General features: G+C 50.1%; 1 protein-coding gene across 8 annotated transcripts in view; it reads left to right on the top strand.

Annotated features, from left to right (window-relative positions):
• DCTN1 (dynactin subunit 1) overlaps nt 1-21,665 on the top strand; it is a 260,744-nt gene that overhangs the window by 68,079 nt on the left and 171,000 nt on the right. For all 8 annotated transcript variants that reach the window (XM_083165769.1, XM_083166198.1, XM_083166948.1 and 5 more), the window contains exon 3: nt 9,501-9,579. In XM_083165769.1, the coding sequence (XP_083021895.1) occupies nt 9,501-9,579 (79 nt within the window). The remainder of the gene's footprint in view (nt 1-9,500; nt 9,580-21,665) is intronic.

Raw genomic sequence — 21,665 nt, forward strand, 5'->3', positions numbered from 1 at the left:
TTCTACTCGTCACAGGTACGAGTCCGGCCTTCATCCACTGCCCGCTTACTACGTACTGTACGCTCTGTCCTATACATCCACCCTCCTGGTCACCTTGTTCTACTCGTCACAGGTACGAGTCCGGCCTTCATCCACTGCCCGCTTACTACGTACTGTACGCTCTGTCCTATACATCCACCCTCCTGGTCACCTTGTTCTACCCATCACAGGTACGAGTCCGGCCTTCATCCACTGCCCGCTTACTACGTACTGTACGCTCTGTCCTATACATCCACCCTCCTGGTCACCTTGTTCTACCCATCACAGGTACGAGTCCGGCCTTCATCCACTGCCCGCTTACTACGTACTGTACGCTCTGTCCTATACATCCACCCTCCTGGTCACCTTGTTCTACCCATCACAGGTACGAGTCCGGCCTTCATCCACTGCCCGCTTACTACGTACTGTACGCTCTGTCCTATACATCCACCCTCCTGGTCACCTTGTTCTACCCATCACAGGTACGAGTCCGGCCTTCATCCACGGCCCGCTTACTATGTACTGTACGTTCTGTCCTATACATCCACCCTCCTGGTCACGTTCTACCCATCACAGGTACGAGTCTGGCCTTCATCCACTGCCCGCTTACTACGTACTGTACGCTCTGTCCTATACATCCACCCTCCTGGTCACCTTGTTCTACCCATCACAGGTAAGAGTCCGGCCTTCATCCACTGTCCGCTTACTACGTACTGTACGCTCTGTCCTATACATCCACCCTCCTGGTCACCTTGTTCTACCCATCACAGGTACGAGTCCGGCCTTCATCCACTGCCCGCTTACTACGTACTGTACGCTCTGTCCTATACATCCACCCTCCTGGTCACCTTGTTCTACCCATCACAGGTACGAGTCCGGCCTTCATCCACTGCCCGCTTACTACGTACTGTACGCTCTGTCCTATACATCCACCCTCCTGGTCACCTTGTTCTACCCATCACAGGTACGAGTCCGGCCTTCATCCACTGCCCGCTTACTACGTACTGTACGCTCTGTCCTATACATCCACCCTCCTGGTCACCTTGTTCTACCCATCACAGGTACGAGTCCGGCCTTCATCCACTGCCCGCTTACTACGTACTGTACGCTCTGTCCTATACATCCACCCTCCTGGTCACCTTGTTCTACCCATCACAGGTACGAGTCCGGCCTTCATCCACTGCCCGCTTACTACGTACTGTACGCTCTGTCCTATACATCCACCCTCCTGGTCACCTTGTTCTACCCATCACAGGTACGAGTCCGGCCTTCATCCACTGCCCGCTTACTACATACTGTACGCTGTGTCCTATACATCCACCCTCCTGGTCACCTTGTTCTACCCGTCACAGGTACGAGTCCGGCCTTCATCCACTGCCCGCTTACTACATACTGTACGCTGTGTCCTATACATCCACCCTCCTGGTCACCTTGTTCTACCCGTCACAGGTACGAGTCCGGCCTTCATCCACTGCCCGCTTACTACGTACTGTACGCTCTGTCCTATACATCCACCCTCCTGGTCACCTTGTTCTACCCGTCACAGGTACGAGTCCGGCCTTCATCCACTGCCCGCTTACTACGTACTGTACGCTCTGTCCTATACAACCACCCTCCTGGTCACCTTGTTCTACCCATCACAGGTACGAGTCCGGCCTTCATCCACTGCCCGCTTACTACGTACTGTACGCTCTGTCCTATACATCCACCCTCCTGGTCACCTTGTTCTACCCATCACAGGTACGAGTCCGGCCTTCATCCACTGCCCGCTTACTACGTACTGTACGCTCTGTCCTATACATCCACCCTCCTGGTCACCTTGTTCTACCCATCACAGGTACGAGTCCGGCCTTCATCCACTGCCCGCTTACTACGTACTGTACGCTGTGTCCTATACATCCACCCTCCTGGTCACCTTGTTCTACCCGTCACAGGTACGAGTCCGGCCTTCATCCACTGCCCGCTTACTACGTACTGTACGCTCTGTCCTATACATCCACCCTCCTGGTCACCTTGTTCTACCCATCACAGGTACGAGTCCGGCCTTCATCCACTGCCCGCTTACTACGTACTGTACGCTCTGTCCTATACATCCACCCTCCTGGTCACCTTGTTCTACCCGTCACAGGTACGAGTCCGGCCTTCATCCACTGCCCGCTTACTACGTACTGTACGCTCTGTCCTATACATCCACCCTCCTGGTCACCTTGTTCTACCCGTCACAGGTACGAGTCCGGCCTTCATCCAGGGCCCGCTTACTACGTACTGTACGCTCTGTCCTATACATCCACCCTCCTGGTCACCTTGTTCTACCCGTCACAGGTACGAGTCCGGCCTTCATCCACTGCCCGCTTACTACGTACTGTACGCTCTGTCCTATACATCCACCCTCCTGGTCACCTTGTTCTACCCGTCACAGGTACGAGTCCGGCCTTCATCCAGGGCCCGCTTACTACGTACTGTACGCTCTGTCCTATACATCCACCCTCCTGGTCACCTTGTTCTACCCATCACAGGTACGAGTCCGGCCTTCATCCACTGCCCGCTTACTACGTACTGTACGCTCTGTCCTATACATCCACCCTCCTGGTCACCTTGTTCTACCCATCACAGGTACGAGTCCGGCCTTCATCCACTGCCCGCTTACTACGTACTGTACGCTCTGTCCTATACATCCACCCTCCTGGTCACCTTGTTCTACCCATCACAGGTACGAGTCCGGCCTTCATCCACTGCCCGCTTACTACGTACTGTACGCTCTGTCCTATACATCCACCCTCCTGGTCACCTTGTTCTACCCATCACAGGGACGAGTCCGGCCTTCATCCACTGCCCGCTTACTACGTACTGTACGCTGTGTCCTATACATCCACCCTCCTGGTCACCTTGTTCTACCCGTCACAGGTACGAGTCCGGCCTTCATCCACTGCCCGCTTACTACGTACTGTACGCTGTGTCCTATACATCCACCCTCCTGGTCACCTTGTTCTACCCGTCACAGGTACGAGTCCGGCCTTCATCCACTGCCCGCTTACTACATACTGTACGCTCTGTCCTATACATCCACCCTCCTGGTCACCTTGTTCTACCCATCACAGGTACGAGTCCGGCCTTCATCCACTGCCCGCTTACTACGTACTGTACGCTCTGTCCTATACATCCACCCTCCTGCTCACCTTGTTCTACCCGTCACAGGTACGAGTCCGGCCTTCATCCACGGCCCGCTTACTACGTACTGTACGCTCTGTCCTATACATCCACCCTCCTGGTCACCTTGTTCTACCCGTCACAGGTACGAGTCCGGCCTTCATCCACTGCCCGCTTACTACGTACTGTACGCTCTGTCCTATACATCCACCCTCCTGGTCACCTTGTTCTACCCGTCACAGGTACGAGTCCGGCCTTCATCCAGGGCCCGCTTACTACGTACTGTACGCTCTGTCCTATACATCCACCCTCCTGGTCACCTTGTTCTACCCGTCACAGGTACGAGTCCGGCCTTCATCCAGGGCCCGCTTACTACGTACTGTACGCTCTGTCCTATACATCCACCCTCCTGGTCACCTTGTTCTACCCGTCACAGGTACGAGTCCGGCCTTCATCCACGGCCCGCTTACTACGTACTGTATGCTCTGTCCTATAGATGAGGGGGGGCCGTTTCATTACGTCTGTATTACATGCTGATGGCACCCAGTGACTGTGCTGTATATTTCTCTTTCAATGGTCCTGGTGACACAGCTCAACACTGGGATGTAGGAGGGTCCGAAGGAGCCAGGCACCTATCCTAAAGTTTTAGAGGGTAGGCTCCTCCCCTACTGCATCCCTGGACTCCCCAGTTCATGTTAGGTGCCCACTGGAGTGGGTGCTATTCTAAAGGGCTGCAGGAGCAGCCGAAGAATTAGAGTAGTTAGGGGATTTTTATTATTTTATTAACTTTTACCCTAGCTAGGTAGGCACAGTGTGAGGATTCTCATAGTAAATCCTCACACTGCTTGCGCAGCAGGAGCTGACAGAAGCGCGTCCTGTCAGCTCACTGTGCACAGGGGAGACACTGTCTGGTCTCCCTGTGCAGCGCTTATAGCCTTTTCTAAAAGGCTGCCTGGGCTCTGGAGTACCCTGAAACCGGCTCCACGTTTAGGTGGGGATCATGGGGGACAGGCCCTCCGTGATGGCGGCGGCCATTTTATGCGGAGCTTACACGCTGAGCTCCTAGATGAGAGGACAGCAGCGTTGTGACAGGCATGTTCCAAGTGATCCCTATTTGAGGGGGAGACACTGGAACTAGGAAATCCTACCTAAGGAGCGGCTTGCTGGGGGTGGTTGGCGCCAAAAGGTCACGGACCCCGCAGCAGCAGGGACCTGTGGTCTCTTCCTTCACTCTGACTTTGGCGCCTTTCAGAACGCTTGCAGCGGAGCTGAGCTGGCTTACTGATCCTGGCAGAGTGACTTGGATTTCCTGGGCATCGCTTCCCCGCAGTTGAAACCAACAGACAGATAAGTGACTGGGTGCATTGCTCTGTATAAACGCTTGTACATTGTTTGCACTGTGTATACTGATAGATATACATTTATCACTTGCATCATGTCTGAGCATCAGGCTGTGGTTTTGGGGGAGGGAGCCCTTAGTGCACTGAGCGCGTGCAATGTTTGCACACAAAAGTTTGTCCCTGAGCAGATGGCCAAGGGGGGCTTATGTATTACTTGCGCTGATGTGAGACCCATGGGCAGTGAACCCCATAGGGCTGAGCAGAGTGAACCTGCGTGGGCCAGTGCCCTAGGCAGGTCAGTAAACGCTTTGGTGCAGCTTCTAGACAGGCAGAGTGATGGGCTGGTAGAATCACAGAGACCTATGCCATCATCTCAGCAGTCGTCTGGCTCCTTGCCTCTTACCCAGGCAGATCCTGCGCTGATTCAGGTGATGCAGGATACTGCAAAAGGGATTAACAGGTTCAGTGAAATGCTGGACAAAATGGATGATGTGGCAGGGACCCCTAGAAGGTCTTATGCTTTAACTACTGTGGTAGATGAAGAGGAAGGAGAGTATACTGACACCCCCTGGGATCAGGGTGATGATTTGGAAGAGAACTCTGCTGCTGGTATAGAGGATCTCATTGTAGCTGTGAAGCAGGCTTTAAAGCTGACTGTGGAGGATAAGACTCCTGTTAAAGGTGTTTTTAAGCGACAGCGGAAGGAGGCTGTTACTTTTCCTTCAGATGAGGGGTTACAGGAATTGTTAGAAGGGGCTTGGAAAACTCCTGATAAGAGGCTTCAGATGCCTAAACGATTCCTTAGTCTGTACCCCATGCCAGAGTCTCATGCGGAGCTCTGGGAAAAGGTCCCAGTTGTGGACGCTTCAGTGGCACGTTTGTCCAAGGCTACTGTATTACCAGTACAAGGCGGTGCAGCTTTTAAAGATTCTGTGGATAAAAAGCTGGAGGGAAACCTCAAAGCTATCTTTGAAGGGGTGGGGTTTACCTTACGACCCCTTATTGCTTCAGCCTGGGTTTCTAAGGCCATGATAGAGTGGGCTGGTGAATTATGCACCATGCTGCAGGCTGACCCTGGTGCATTACTGCTTGCAGAAAAGATTAAGGCAGCGGCAGAATATGCAGTTGAAGCAGAGGAGGAAGCTATTAAAATGGCAACCAGAGTGTCCACAGTCTCCATTAATGCCAGGAGAGTGCTTTGGCTTAAAGCCTGGGAAGCAGACAATGAGTCCAAGAAGGCTCTGGAAACATTAGCCTTCAAAGGAAAGGTACTCTTTGGTACCGAATTAGAGGAGATTATAAAACAGGCCACAGGCGGCAAAAGTACATTCCTGCCGGCCTCCTCAGCAAAGCAGACGTCCAGATTTTCTGCTTTCAAGCCGTCCTTTCGGCCCTCCCCTAGAGGTGGTGCGTCCTTTCGAGGACAGTCTTTCAGGGGAAGGTTTCAGTCCTCTAGAGGCAAGACACAAAAGTCAAAATTTGGCTCTTTTCACAAGAAGCCTGCCAATAAAGGAGAGGACAAACCCTCTGCATGACTGTCAGGGGCTTCGCCCGACAGTGACAAAAGTGGGCGGGCGTCTCACACTCTTCAGGGACGCTTGGGCTTCTCTAGGCCAGGATGCCTGGGTGTTAGATATTATAACACAGGGTTACAAAATCCCTTTCAGAGGGCCACCTCCGAAGAGGTTCATTCCCACATCCTTACCAAAGGAGGCACGGCTGCGTACAGCTCTTGTGAAAGCAGCGCACTCCCTTTTGGAAAAAGGGGTGGTTACACTAGTCCCCAAGACAGAGTGGAAGAAAGGCTTTTACTCCACGCTGTTCCTGGTGCCCAAACCAGACGGGTCTTTCAGACCAATACTAAATTTGAAGTCTCTAAATGTTCATTTATGGGTAGACCATTTCAAAATGGAGTCCCTACGGTTAGTACTCCTGAGTCTGGACCAGGGAGAATTTTTGGCGTCCATGGATGTCCAGGACGCATATCTGCACGTCCCTATACACCCGGAGCATCAGACCTTGTTGAGGTTTGCCATAGGAGACCTGCATTTACAATTCCGGGCGTTACCCTTTGGGCTAGCAACCGCGCCAAGGGTATTCACAAAGATAATGTCAGTGATGGCGGCGGTGCTGAGGCTCAGGGGAATCACAGTAATACCCTATTTGGACGATCTCCTGTTCAAAGCGGAGTCAGCAGCCATGCTGCAGAGTCACTTGGCAGAGGCCATCAGTTTTTTGCAGGCTCACGGCTGGATTTTAAATTTGCAAAAATCTCAGTTGGTACCGTCACAAAGGCTCCAATTCTTGGGAGTCATACTGGACACCCATCTTCATCGGGTTTTCCTCCCGGAGATAAAGGCCAGGGATCTGGTCACCCTAGTCCAGGAGATTCTCAGGGCTCAGAGCATTTCAGTATGGAGGTGCCTCAAGCTCCTGGGGAAGATGGTGGCGTCATTCGAGACGCTTCAATTTGCCAGGTTCCACTCTCGGAGGTTCCAATGGAACATTTTGTCAGCCTGGTCAGGAAACACTTTGACCATGAAATCCGAGATGATAGTGCTGTCTTCGGACACTCAGGAATCCTTGAAATGGTGGACAGAAGTAGATTCCCTTCAGTGGGGTCGGTCATTACAGACCTGGGACTGGTTGGTAGTAACTACCGACGCCAGTCTCAGGGGCTGGGGGGCAGTAGTCCTGGATCTCAGGCTTCAGGGCCTGTGGACGGCAGAGGAATCAGCGTTACCAATCAACATCTTGGAGCTGAGAGCTGTCTGGAAAGTGATTTCCTTGGCGGGAGACAGGTTACAGAACCTCCCTTTGAGGATTCAGACCGACAATGCCACAGCTGTGGCGTATCTGAATCACCAGGGAGGTACACGCAGCAAATTGGCCATGTGGGAGGTGTCCAGAATCTTCCTATGGGCGGAACAGAATGTTCCTGCCGTATCGGCTATATTCATTCCAGGAATAGAGAACATAGAAGCCGACTTCCTGAGCAGGGAGGAGCTCAAGGAAGGGGAATGGAGCTTACACCCTCAGGTGTTTCACCAGATCACCTCGATGTGGGGAATCCCGGATGTGGACCTGATGGCATCCAGGGTCAACCGTCAAGTGCCCAGGTTCTATGCCAGAACGAGGGATCCACTAGCGGAGGCAGTGGATGCCATGACTATTCACTGGCAGGGAGATCTCCTTTATGCATTCCCACCAGTACCAATGTTACCGAGACTTCTGAAGAAAATACAGGGGCAGAAGGTTCCAGTGATCTTAGTGGCCCCAGATTGGCCAAGGAGGTCCTGGTACTCGAGGCTTCAGAGGTTGTCTGTGGACTCATGGTGTCTACCTCTGAGACCAGACCTTCTAAGACAAGGCCCATTCAATCACCTGGATTCCGATCGATTGATTTTGACGGCCTGGCTATTGAAACCACCATTTTGAAAAGGAAAGGGTTTTCTGAGGCAGTAGTACAGACGATGATAAAAGCCAGAAAAGCTGTATCTTCGGCAAATTATTATAGAGTCTGGAAGACTTACATTCGATGGTGTGAGAGAAGAAAGGCTCATACATCTCATTTTAAGCTATCAAGAATGATGGAATTTTTACAAGATGGTTTTTCATCGGGGCTAAGCCTTCAGTCACTGAAGGTGCAGATTTCGGCCTTGTCCATCTATTTCCAGAAAAAGATAGCCATTTTGCCGGAAATTCAAACCTTTTTACAAGGAGTATCCAGGTTGAAACCTCCATACAAGCAACCAGTAGCACCTTGGGATCTATCACTGGTTTTGGAATGCCTTCAGAAGGCACCATTTGAACCTTTAAGGTCGGCTGACTTTAAGTTTCTCACGTGGAAGCTAGTGTTTTTGTTAGCAGTAGCATCTGCTAAAAGAGTTTCAGAGTTGGGAGCCTTGTCATGTAAATCTCCCTTCTTAATTTTTCATGATGACAGGGCTGTTTTGAGAACAGTGCCTCAGTTTTTACCGAAGGTGGTATCTACCTTCCATTTAAATCAGGAGATAGTTCTACCTGTGTTTCAACCCCCAGAGGGTTCTAAGAAAAGGGACAAGTTGAGAACTTTGGATGTTGTGCGTGCTTTACGCATATATGTGGACAGAATGAAGAGTGTCAGGAAAACTGACACATTGTTGGTATTGTATGACGTACACAAAATTGGTTGGCCTGCATCTAAGCAGACTATTGCTAGGTGGTTGCGGTCTGTGATAGCCTTTGCATACACCAAGGTGGGTAGACCGGTACCGGCCAAAATAAATGCGCATACCACCAGGTCAGTTGCCACCTCTTGGGCGGTTCGACATGGGGCCACAGCTGAGCAGGTTTGCAGAGCTGCCACTTGGTCATCTGTTCACACATTTGCCAAATTCTATAGATTCCATGAGTTCGCGTCGGAGGACGCATCATTCGGGCGAGCAGTGCTGAGAGCTGCAGACCTGAGCGTACCCTCCCAAAGGACCGGCTCTGGAACGTCCCAGTGTTGAGCTGTGTCACCAGGACCATTGAAAGAGAAAAAGGGATTTTTGTAAGAACTTACCGTTCGAATCCCTTTCTCTGATATGGTCCTGGTGACACAGCGATCCCTCCCTTACGCTCAGTAAGTATGCCAGAAGTTTCATGATGTTCATGTTAAAATGGTTAAAAGTTAACAGTTTCTGTTATAAAATGTGCATATAATATGTGCAGGCGTTTGTGCTGAGTTAATGTATTCCAGTGGCTTTGAAAGATGAACTGAAGAGTCCAGGGATGCAGTAGGGGAGGAGCCTACCCTCTAAAACTTTAGGATAGGTGCCTGGCTCCTTCGGACCCTCCTACATCCCAGTGTTGAGCTGTGTCACCAGGACCATATCAGAGAAAGGGATTCGAACGGTAAGTTCTTACAAAAATCCCTTTATAACACGGTGTAACCCTGTAGTAGTATTGCCATAGTGATACTCGGAGATGTGAGGGGAGACTATTTGATTACATTGTGTTCTGCTTTCGTAGATCCAGGTGGTGGAGGACGGAGCAGATACCACGTCCCCAGAAACCCCGGAACCGGCTGCTACAAAGATCCTCAAGAGAGGTAAGAGCCCTCTTAATGCTTTGTATACATAGATATACGTCTGTGTCTGGGAAGAGTGTGGAGTTCTCAGACCGTCCCGCTAGTGCTGGAATGGTAAAGATTTAATTCCTAATGCCATAAGGGATCCGATACGTAATCCCGGCGGTCGGAATCCCGACCGCCGAAATCCCGACAAGGGGGGGACGTGGATCACCCCCCCCCCCCATGCGGGCTCGCTGCGCTCACCACGCAGCGGGCCCGGTGCCTCGCTACGCTCGGCACGCTATTTTATTCTCCCTCTATGGGTGTCGTGGACACCCATGGAGGGTGAAAGTTTGGGGATTTCGGCGGTTGGGATTCTGAACGCCGGGATCCCGACTGCCGGCAAATTGACCGCATCCCGCCATAAGCACTAACTCCAACTATTGGTGTCTGTGTTATCACTTTGTTAGTAGTTTGCCCTTCATTGTAGGAGTCCCAGTTAGATTGAGGGCGAGATCTTTGTGTGTGTGTGTGTGTGTGTGTGTGTGTGTGTGTGTGTGTGTGTGTGGTTTTTTTTATATATATATATATATAACAGGATGGGGGGAGCGGCGGCACTCAGCTAAACAAATAAGACCAGGACTCTGGTTAAAGTCACCAACGTTTCTGAGCCAGTGCGGCTCTTTTATCAAGGTGCAGAAGACGATATATATATATATATATATATATATATATATATATATATATATATATATATATATATATATATATATATATATATATTATAATTTTAGCCTGATTTGTCACTCATCCCCTGTGTGTAGAACGTTCACGCCTAGCGGGATACACAAACCCCCCCCCCCAACGGAACAGACCAGTGTTCTACACGCCCACATCCACCATGGTGTAGGTGACGGCAAACACAACCCCTCCCGCGATTTGCAGACCCCCGCGCCCCTCCTCTCGCCATTTGCAGACCCCCTTCCGTCAATTCCCCCGCGACCCTGCTCCTGCATTTCACATACCCCGTGAGAATGGGGGATCCTGTGCCGCCCCTAGGTGGGAAATCCGGCCCTGGCTGCCGCGCTGCAGGTTCCCTCACTGCCAGAAGTATCCCCATGGTCCTCTGCACCAGCGCCACAACTTTTATCAATGTCTTGCCCACATACCACTATTATACAGCCTCCTGCTCTCATGCACGCTCACTCCCTCCAAGTGGGAGGAGATGCTCACCCACTGCCGGGAGCTGCACACTGTCCCCCACCCTCCTCCGCTTCTAGGGATGACCATCAATGATTTCAAATAATCAATGGTTTATGGCTGACGTTGAATACTTTTGCCATCGATGTGGGAAGACCAGATGGTTTCCCTACATCGATGGCACAAGAGAACCGATCAAGTTTCAAAAGTCCCGCCACTGAGTTCTGATTGACTCACGGCTTATTCAGTCAGATCTAATGGATGACCATCGATAGCTACAACATTCGATGGTTATCCAAGTAATATTTTACTACTATCGATGGCAGGGTGCAAAATCTCCATCAATGGCCCTCAATGTCAACCATCGATGGCGTCTGCACCAATGCCCATCCAACAGCCAAAAACCTTTACTACCCCTCATGCCCACACACCTCTATCACTGCCCTGCCTCCTGTTCTCCTGCCCAGTAACTTCTGCCAATGGGGACCCGCTCACCCTGTGTTGTCCACATTGCCCTATCATGCCTCATAGCCCAGCCTCCTGCTCTCATGCACCCTAACTCCCACCCAGTAGGAGGAGACACTGACTCAGGGCCACCATCCTGTACTCCTGTGCTGCCACGCTGGACCCTCACCCACTGGCAGAAGCTGCAGTGTCCCCCACCCTCCTCTTTAGTCCCCCTTATGCCCTCACACCCCTATCACTACCCAGCTTCCTGCTCTCCTGAACTGTAACTGCCACCACTGGGGAGTCGCTGACTCAAAAACACCCTACTATACTATTGCACGCACGCGCTTTTTAATTAAACAAAACAAAACACACCCCCTTCCAAATCATATGCTCTCTATTTCTCTTTCCTCCACTAGGTGACACTGGAGAGTTACAGTGGGGAATAGAAGGCGACCACAGGGAGCTTGGGCACTTTAGAATAAATTAACAGTGACTAACTCCTCCCCTTCTACTTCCTCTCCTAGGCAGTCTTAGCATGTGCCCTACGGGAGCTGGGTGCATTCTTGCTCACTCCTGGGCTTTTTTATTTTTAGTTGATCTGCAATCAGCAGGAAGACAGGCAGGTAGCCCCCTGTCCCTACCTGCCTGCGACGAGGGCGGTGTCGGCGGGTCCGGTCGCAGCTGCATGCAGCTCACCTCCGGTACCCGGCTGCAGGAACCACAGATCCTGAGGTCCCGTCGCCGCTGCACGCAGCGCGCCTCGAGGACCTGTCAGCAGGCTGCACCCGACAGGTGAGGCAGGGGTAAGTATAGCGCTTATCCCCCACTAGCGGGGGATTCAGCTAAAAGACGCGGCCAGGCACTTTTAAATACAGCGCCATAAGCGAGGAGCGGAGCATAGGCACGCGGCATGCTGGGCACTTCCGCTTCTTCAAGGTGCGGCGGCCATTGAAGCAGCGTGATCCGCGGCTCCCTCCAGGCGGCTGTAAAGTGCGGTGACCCTGGTACAGTGAGTCACAGTGGGACATAGGAGGTCAGGGCGGCTTGGACTGTGTCCAAAAAGGTCCCATAGCCGGCGCAGGTTATATTTATATACAGTGCGCGAATCGGGCTTGTGGCAGATTCTGCCTTATATACCTCCTCTCCTGTCCGGTGCTTAACCTCTCTCTCCTCTGTTGGATGATTGATGAGTGTATGATGGCTGGTGGGGCTCCTAAAAAGATTGCTTGCAAAAAGTGCAGCACCAAGTTCACCCCACACGCTGAGGGTGCCATTTTATGTCCCCCATGTGCCTCAAGTCCCTCTGTCAGATGACATGCCAGATCTGGAGGAGGGTGAATTTAATGAGCCTGAGGCTCCAGTTATACAGGACACTGATGTCCCCTCTCAGGGGTTAGAGGACCTAATACAAGCAGTCCGTTTAACCCTCAATGTGGAGGAGAGGCCTGCTGCACGTCCCTCTGTTCTTGTTAAAAAGCAGAAACAGTCTGCATTCTTCCCAGCCTCAGAAGAGCTGGATGATCACCTGCAAAAAGCTTGGTTACCCTTTCGTAAGGATGCTAGGAAGTCCTGTGAAACGCCCCCTGCTGTAGACTCTTCAGTATCACGCTTGTCTAAAAAGACAGTACTGCCCATACCAGGAGCCTCTACCCTCAAGGTTGTCTCAGACGGTTAGAGAGCACCCTGAAGAATATTTATTCGGCCGCAGGTCTTTTACAAAGGCCGGCCCAAGTGGGCTGTTGGGTCAATAGGGCCATGGAGTTCTGGGCATCCCAGGTGGCCTCCTCTCTAGACCCCGGGGCAGGCGACCTGTTACTGCTGGTAGAACACATACGTGAGGCTGCAGCATACCTAGTTGAGGCATCTTCAGACGTCTGTATGCTGGCGGCTTGTGTGTCTGCCCTTTCAGTTTCAGCTCGCCGCACTCTTTGGTTGAGACAGTGGAATGCAGACGCCGACTCCAAGAAGGCGGTGGAAGCATTACCCTTTGCTGGTGAGGCGCTCTTCGGTCCAGAGCTGGACAAGATGATCTCACAGGCTATGGGGGGTAAGTCACAGTTTCTGCCCACAGCAGCCCCTCCCCCATGCAGGTCCTTCCCAACTACAGGAGGGCAGTCCTTTCGATCCTTCCGACCCAACCCCAGATTCAGGGGTAGGGCACGTGGAACTGCTACCAGTTCTAGAGGCTTCCGAGAAAGAGGCAGAGGTTCAGCCAGCGCACCCATCTTGGATGCAAAGGTTACCTCCAAGCCCTCTGCATAACTCTCCCAGTCGCTGCCCGAAGTGCAGGGTGGGAGGCAGTCTGCTGTTTTACCAGCAGGTTTGGTCCATGTCCTGCCAGGACGCATGGGTAAAGGACCTGGTGGCAGTAGGCTACAAGATAGACTTCTTGTTGCCTCCTCCTCTACGTTTCTTTCCCACAGGTTTGCCAGCTTCTCCAGAGAAGGATTCAGTATGAAATCCCGGCGTTCAAAATCCTGACGCCGGAATCCCGACCGCAGCGGGACCGGTTGCCGGTGCCTCGCTATGCTCGGCACGCTAATTTATTCTCCCTCCAGGGGTGTCCACGTAGGGAGAAACGGTCAGGATTTCGGTGGTCGGGATTCTGAATGCCGGGATCCCGACCGCCAGGATTTAAACAGATTCTGTTCCTGGGGATGACCTTGGACATGGTCCAAAGACGGGTTTACCTCCCAGTGGACAAGGTCCTGTCTTTACAGGAATCAGTTCGCCTGGTGCTGCAACATCGGAGAGTGCCAGCCCTACTTTGCACGAGGCTGTTGGGAAAGATGGTGGCCATGTTCGAGGCGGTGCAGTACGGGCGTTTTCAATCTCGCCCCTTCCATCTGTGTCTGCTCAGTCAGTGGTCAGGTTCGCATCTTTTCTTCTACGATCCCCATGGCAGCCATACTTAGGGATATTTCCCCTTTTCCTCAGTTTAGACAGGGTGATTTTTTTCCACATAGGCTCCGCCCACCTCAGGTACATAAGTCTACTCTTCCCCTTCCTCCATGTCTTTTTTTTTTTTTCCTGTCTCCTAATAGTTTAGACAGGACAGGGTGTTCTTTTGTTTTATGGCTCACCTAATCAGGGGGGAAGAAGAAGATGCAGGGTGGCCTGTTTCAGCTCTACCCTGCACTTATATGTATGCCCCAAAGAGAGAAGCGGCGATATCATCTCTTCCGTCTGTCAGGGTAAGGCTAGGTTTCGCAGGGCGGCGAGTCACATCCCCGTTCCAGCGTCCAGCACTAACAGCTACCGTTTGCGGTTCCTCTGGCGGGGTATCACAGGGAGACAGCGGTACACGCCGGAGAGTGTGTACCGGAAGTACGGTTCCGGATATTGCGCCCAGAGGGCGGCTCAGTGAGGGACAACTTAACAGGTCTGGATGACCTGTGGAGAAAGATTACTTCCGGGTCAGAGGCAGCCGGAGATAAAACACAGGCAGACCATGCTTTTCTCATTCAGTTGTCTGCAGTCTCAGTGTGTTACTGGTGGAGCTGCCTGCTGTTGCTGCGCATCATCGATCCTTCCCCCCCCATAAGCCTGATACTGCTCTAGCGAGGTGAGCCTGGTTCCCATAAGGTCAACAAATGTAAAGTTACAATCTACTAAGAGATCGAGGTCTAGACTATGATAATAGGTCTGAGGACAAACAAGATGATGTTTATGTGTCTTCAGGTGAAGAATCTGGGGAAATTAAAGAGGAAAGCTCCTTCAATTTGGAATTAGTTCAAAGCCTGTTGAACTATAAAGAACCTGATAAGCCTGTGGATAGTCAGGATATTCTGTTTGAGGATTGTGTTAATCTGGCAGATTCTTTCCCTTTCATCGTGTTATGAAGGAGCTGATCTCTAAAGAATGGCTGTCAGTGGATAGAAGATTGGGCAAGATACCCAGGATAGAAAAGATGTATCCATTTAAGGATGAACAATTGTTAAGCTGGTGCGAAGTTCCCAAGGTAGATGCTGCGGTGGCGGAAGTTACCTCCCCCTGGAAGATGGCGCTTCCTTTAAGGATACTATGGAGAAAAGAATTGAGAATTCATTGAAGAAAACACACATGGCATCATCCATTTCTATGAGAGCAGGCATAGCAGTGGCTTCGTCAGCTAGAGCGCTCAGGTTATGGAGTACCGAGATGCACAAGGATATAGAGGATAAAATATCAAGACCGTACTTATTAAAGAATCTTGAGATTATGCAAAAGACTATACAATATATATGTGAAGCTTCTCAAGACATAGTATCATTCTCTGCTAAATCCGTAGAAGCAGGAGTGGTGGCGAGAAGAGCTCTCTGGCTGAAGAATTGGAGTGCGGACGCAAATTCAAAGAATCGACTAGCGTCACTACCGTTTGAGGGAAACTTCTTATTCGGGCCAAAATTGGATGCCATGATCCAAAGAATAACTGGAGGAAAATCCGTTCGGCTGCCCCAGGATAAGAAGAATAAATTTCCTAGCCCAACTTCATCCAGACAACAATTCAGAGAGGCCAGAAGTTACCGACCGGGGCGCCAGTATAACAGAAGCGGAGGTGCTTTGTCACGTAGTTCCTTTCGTGGTACAAACAGAGGAAATCCAAGACTATGACCATCGCGAAACTGTTCAGGTAGGGGCGAGACTCCTAGACTTCGCAAGCATATGGGAAAAATCTATCCAAGACAAGTGGGTAATCACAATTGTGAAACAAGGTTATCATCTAGAATTCCAACACGATCAACCAGCAAACAAGTTTATGAAGTCTCGTCCTCCAGGGAACAGGATGGAGAGAGTGGCACTAATGAAGATATTGGATCACCTGATACAATCAAGAGCGATAGAAATTGTACCAAAGGCGCAGTGGAAGAAGGGGTTTTATTCAAATCTCTTTCTAGTAAAAAAGCATTCAGGCGATTTCAGATCGATCCTAGATCTAAGAAAACTAAATATGTATCTGAAGAAGACCAGATTCAAGATGGAAACCCTAACATCCATATTGGCGGGGATCAAGAGGAACGATTTCTTAGTTTCGCTAGACCTAAAAGACGCTTACTACCACGTACCCATATGTCATACAGACCAAAGGTTTCTCAGATTTTACCTATTGGGTTACCGTTTTCAGTTCAGATGCCTCCCTTTTTGGCCTCACCTTCGCCCAGAGTGTTCACAAAGTTGCTGATTTGTTCTAGTAGCACAATTGAGAATGAAGGGTATACAGATATGGCCCTATCTGGACATCCTATTGATTGCAGGAAGCACAGCCAATCAAGTAAGAAAACACCTATCAATTGTCATAGGCTATCTGGAGAAACATGGCTGGATTATGCCAGTTACAGCCATCGCAAAAGATACAGTTCCTGGGAGTATTAATAGATACTGTTCAATTTCAAATCGCACTGTCCAAAGAAAGGTGTGTGTGTGTGTGTGTGTGTGTGAAGATCCAAACCCTGGCAACGGAACTTCGACACAAGAAATCTATCAATCTGGGGCAAGGTCTCCAACTGCTGGGAATGATGACCTCGGCGATAGGGATTGTGCCATGGGCACAATGGAACATGCGTCCTCTTCAGTGGAAGCTTCTGCCTTATGTGAAGTTGTCAAAGAACAATCAAGAAAGAATTGTCCTGGAGAAGGAGGTAAAAGACTCTCTAAGATGGTGGTCACAAGGCATAGAACTCAGGTAAACAGACCTTCATCAACCTTACAACAGATGCAAGCCTTTTCGTTTGGGGAGCGCATATTGCAGAACACAACATTCAAGGAAGATGGTCCCGAGAAGAGTCAGATCTCACATCAAACGTGAGAAGCCCTAGCAGTATGGCGAGCTATTTGCCACTTCAAAATTCTAATAGAAGGCTAGCATCTCAGTCTTCTCGGACAACATATCAGTGGTAGCACACCTCAATCATCAAGGGGGTACGAGAGTCAGAGATTTGATGAACATTATGCAGAAGATAGTGCCTTGGGCAAGGAAGTATTTGATTTCTCTTTCAGCACTGTATGTACCAGGGAAGGAGAACATAGTAGCAGACTATCTAAGCAGAAAGGAAGTTCTACCTGGAGAGTGGGCGTTGAACACATCAGTCTTCCAGAAGGTGGTGAAGAGGTTTGGGAAGCCAGACATAGACCACATGGCCTCTCACATGAATCACAAGGTAGAGAGATTCTATACAAGGTTCTATCTTCCAACAGCGATGGCAACAGATGCATTCTCAGTCAAATGGGATTGTCAACTGGGTTATGTATTCCCACCTGTCCAGATGATCGGTCCAGTCTTGAAGAAAGTTCAGGAAGACGGGGTATCGGTAATAGCAATATTACCATTTTGGCCGAGAAGACCTTGGTTTCCTGCAATACTCAAACTAGCGATACAGGAACCTATCATTCTCCCAATAAGACCAGATCTCTTGAACCAGGGACCTTTACATCATCCCAATCCAGGGATATTCTGTCTCAGGGCTTGGAAGTTGAGAGGCAATTCTTGAAGCAGAGTGGGATGTCTGATCAAGTAGCTGATGTTCTACTGAAGGCTAGGAAAGAAGTTTCTTCCTTGGCATATTAGAGTTTGGCGTAGATTCCTACTATGGAAAAATGACTCTACTCTTATATCACAGACTCCTACGGCTCGGACTCTTCAGTTTCTTTGAGGGATTCCAAATGGGTCTGGCGGTATCCACAATAAAATGTCAGATATCAGCCCTGAGTGTGTTGCTAGATCGCAAGTTGGCAAAAGAAGAGATGGTGATCAGATTCTGTAGGGCCATAAAGAAGATGCGTCCTCCCAGAAAATCTATGGTAGTGCCTTGGGATCTCAACATTGTATTAAATGCTCTTATGCAAGCTCCCTTTGAACAGTTGTCACAAGCAGAGTTTAAGTATTTGTCCTGGAAAGTGGTATTTCTAGTGGCAATAACATCAGCCAGAAGGATCAGTGAAATCCAAGCCTTATGGGCAGAGGAACCTTACCTGAATATGTTTCCGAACAAAGTAGTGTTAAGAACACACCCAGACTTCCTTCCTAAGGTTGTATCCAAATTTTATCTCAATCAGGAGATCATATTGCCAACATTCTATGATGATCCTACTAACCCTGAGGAAGAGGAGTTACATTCTCTAGATTTAGTATGAGCAATTTCTCTTAATCTTCTAAGAGTTGAAGAAATTAGAAGAACAAAACATTTGTTTATAATTCCAGAAGGAATAAATAAGGGGTTACTACCTTCTAAACAAACCTTAGCAAGGTGCATCCGAAGTCTTATCATCTTTGTTTACGAACAAGAAGGAAAACCTGTTCCACAGATTATAAGAGCACACTCGACAAGAGCTATGGCTGCCTCATCTGCCAAGCTGCAACCTGGTTGTTGGTTCATACTTTCACTAGGCATTATGCTTTGCATATTCCTTCTGCCCACTTTGGGGAAAATGTGCTGAAAAGTGCCTTAAATAAATAATATTGCATTGATATTGTCTTCCTCCCTTTTTTGCTTTGGTATGTCCCTAAGTATGGCTGCCATGGGGATCGTAGAAGAAAACATCGAATGATACTTACCGATCGTTCCTTTTCTTCCTAGAGATCCCATGGCAGCCACAAAAAAGATCCCTCCCTATGTAGAGGATGATTTGTTTCCAAGAGTTAGGAGACATTCAAAAGACATGGAGGAAGGGGAGGAGTAGACTTATGTACCTGAGGTGGGCGGAGCCTATGTGGAAAAAAATCACCCTGTCTAAGCTGAGGAAAAGGGGAAATATCCCTAAGTAAGGCTGCCATGGGATCTCTAGGAAGAAAAGGAAATATCTGTAAGTATAATTCACGCTGTCACGCTGGGCCTCCACTTCCAGGGCCTGTGGACGCCGGAGGAAGCACAGCTGTCCATCAATGTGCTGGAACGCAGAGCGGTGTGCTATGCCCTCCTTCAAGCGGAGGTCATTCTCCAGAACAAGGACAGAATCAGAGTGCAGTCCGACAACGCCACGGCTGTGGCCTACATAAACATGCAAGGAGGCACTCGCAGTGATGAGAGAGGTGAAGAGGATTCTGCTCTGGATGCAGGAGCACGCGGGGGCTGTGTCTGCCATTTTCATACCAGGCGTGGAAATTTGGGAGGCAGACTACCTCAGCCGACGAGACGTCAATCACGGAGAGTGGTGTCTGAACCCCCAGGTCTTCCAGACTTTGACTCGTCGGTGGGGATGTCCTCAGGTAGACATGATGGCCTCCAGGCACAACCATCAGTTGCCCCGGTACTGCGCTCGGACAAGAGATCCTCAGGCAGTGGCAGTGGACGCTCTAACCACCCCTTGGACGGATAAGTACCTCTACATCTTCCCTCCATTGCCTCTCATCCCTCAGGTTCTACAGAGAATCCGCAGGGAGTCGGTAACAGTGCTGTTCATTGCCCCGGACTGGCCTCACCGGTTGTGGTACACGGTTCTCACGGGCCTGTTAGTAGACAAGCCGTGGCCTCTTCCACTCTGCGATGACCTGCTAACACAGGGTCCGTTCACCTGTCCGAACTTACAACATCTACATTTGACGGCATGGCTGTTGAGAGGTCCATTCTGAGAAAAGCAGGGATTCCGCAGGTAGTGATCCCTACCATGATCGGGGCCAGAAAACAGGTTACCTCGGTGCATTACCATCGCATATGGAGGGCCCATGTGGCCTGGTGCGAGACCAGGAGGGTCTCTCCTTTGAATTTCAAACTGGCCCGTTTGCTTTTGTTTTTACAGAAGGGCCTTTCCTCAGGACTCCGGCTGGGGTCCTTGAAGGTACAGGTATCCGCTCTCTATTTTTTTCCAGAGAAAGCTGGCACTTCCTCAGTGTCAAGGACCCACCGGTCGCCTAGTCCGATACGTCAATCTGAGCAGCTCCGGCCATGACTGGGGTTCACTTTGGACACTCGGGTCCCCTCTGAGGTACACTGCCACCAGCCAAAACCTGATTTTAGCGCTTGAAACTGCGCAAGGAGCGGCTTGGCTCGCACCTGACCACACAATGCAGTATAAAAATGGTAACGTTGTAGCGTTTCTCTTCTGAGGCTAATGAGTCCTAAGAACACAGAATCAGAAACTGGAAATATTTATTATTTATTCCTAGAAATACTACAGAGCTTTAGTGATAAAAATGGTTACAAGATAGTATAATGATTTTAAAAGCGCACACAATATAAATGCAATTTCAGAAATAAAAAGGGTATAAAAATGAAATGACAGAACTGTATCTTACATGTAAGTACCAATCCTGATGTGGGGGTCTCGACAACAAATCTCTGGTCGCTTACAGCCTGTTTGCTAGACCCACAGGTAGTGACACTCACTATAGGGAGAAGTGTCTTAGTTATACTTGCAGGCTCCCTCATCCCTCCCACCCTTGGGATTTGACTCTTTCCATGCTGATCACTTGTTCCTGGATAAATGAAGAATTGGTCGAGTGCTGTGAAGTAGGTTTTACACATCCTCAAGTGATAAGTGGTAATTTAGTGGAGGGGCAGAGAACCTTTGCCCTATTGGCCGGACACTATTGCTCCCCCCCCCCCCCCCCCAAATGTGGTTTATGAGGGGTCTCCGATCTTATCTGACATCCTAACTTCAGAGGAGTCCAGAGATGGCTACACTCAACCTGAGGGAATACAGACCTCAACCTCAAACCAGGGTCACCTACAGTTTACATACAAGACATGTCCTGAATCCAATACTCACAGGAGACATAACTATTACACCAATATCAGACATACAAGGATCGAACAGATAATCATAACAGGAGGCATACGTTAATTTGATCGATCACCTGATCTGATCGTTACACTCAGGTTCAGACTTTCTTCCAGGGGGTGTTGCGGCTGCAACCTCCTTTCAAGCCCCCCACAGCACCATGGGACTTGGTATTGACCTTCCTCCAGTCCTCCCTGTTTGAACCCATGGAGGATGTGGACCTGAAATATGTCACTTGGAAGACTGTCTTACTGTTGGCCTTGGCCTCGGCCAGAAGTGTGTCGGAGCTCAGTGCTCTCTCTTGCAAGGCACCCTTCTTGCGTTTACACAAGGATAGAGCGGAGCTGCGCACCTCCAGTGTTTTCTCCCAGAGGTGGTCTCGCCATTCCAAATTAACCAACCTATTGTGGTGCCGGCCTTTAGGGAGGAGTCAAAGAGTCTAGAGCGCTGGACGTGGTCCGGGCTTTGCGCATATACGTTGCCAGAACAGAGTCTGTGCGTAAGTCGGATGCTCTTTTTGTCCTCTATGACTCCCTGCGCCCTGGATGACCCGCCTCCAAGCAGGTCCTGGCCAGGTGGATCAGGCTGATAATCTGTCAGGCTTATGTGGCTTCCTCTAGGGTGCCACCGTCTTCTATCTCCGCCCATTCTACACGGTCGGTGGGTACCTCCTGGGCGACTGCCCGTGGAGTTTCTATTCAGAATTTGACACGTTTGCTGCAACTGCTTCGCGGTTCAGACATTCTGTGTTAAGGGGCTCTCAGCGCCATCCCACCCGTGTT

The sequence above is a fragment of the Crinia signifera genome, chromosome 1, assembly GCF_055691185.1.
Source record: "Crinia signifera chromosome 1, ASM5569118v1, whole genome shotgun sequence".
In the NCBI taxonomy this organism is placed as follows: Eukaryota; Metazoa; Chordata; class Amphibia; order Anura; family Myobatrachidae; genus Crinia; species Crinia signifera.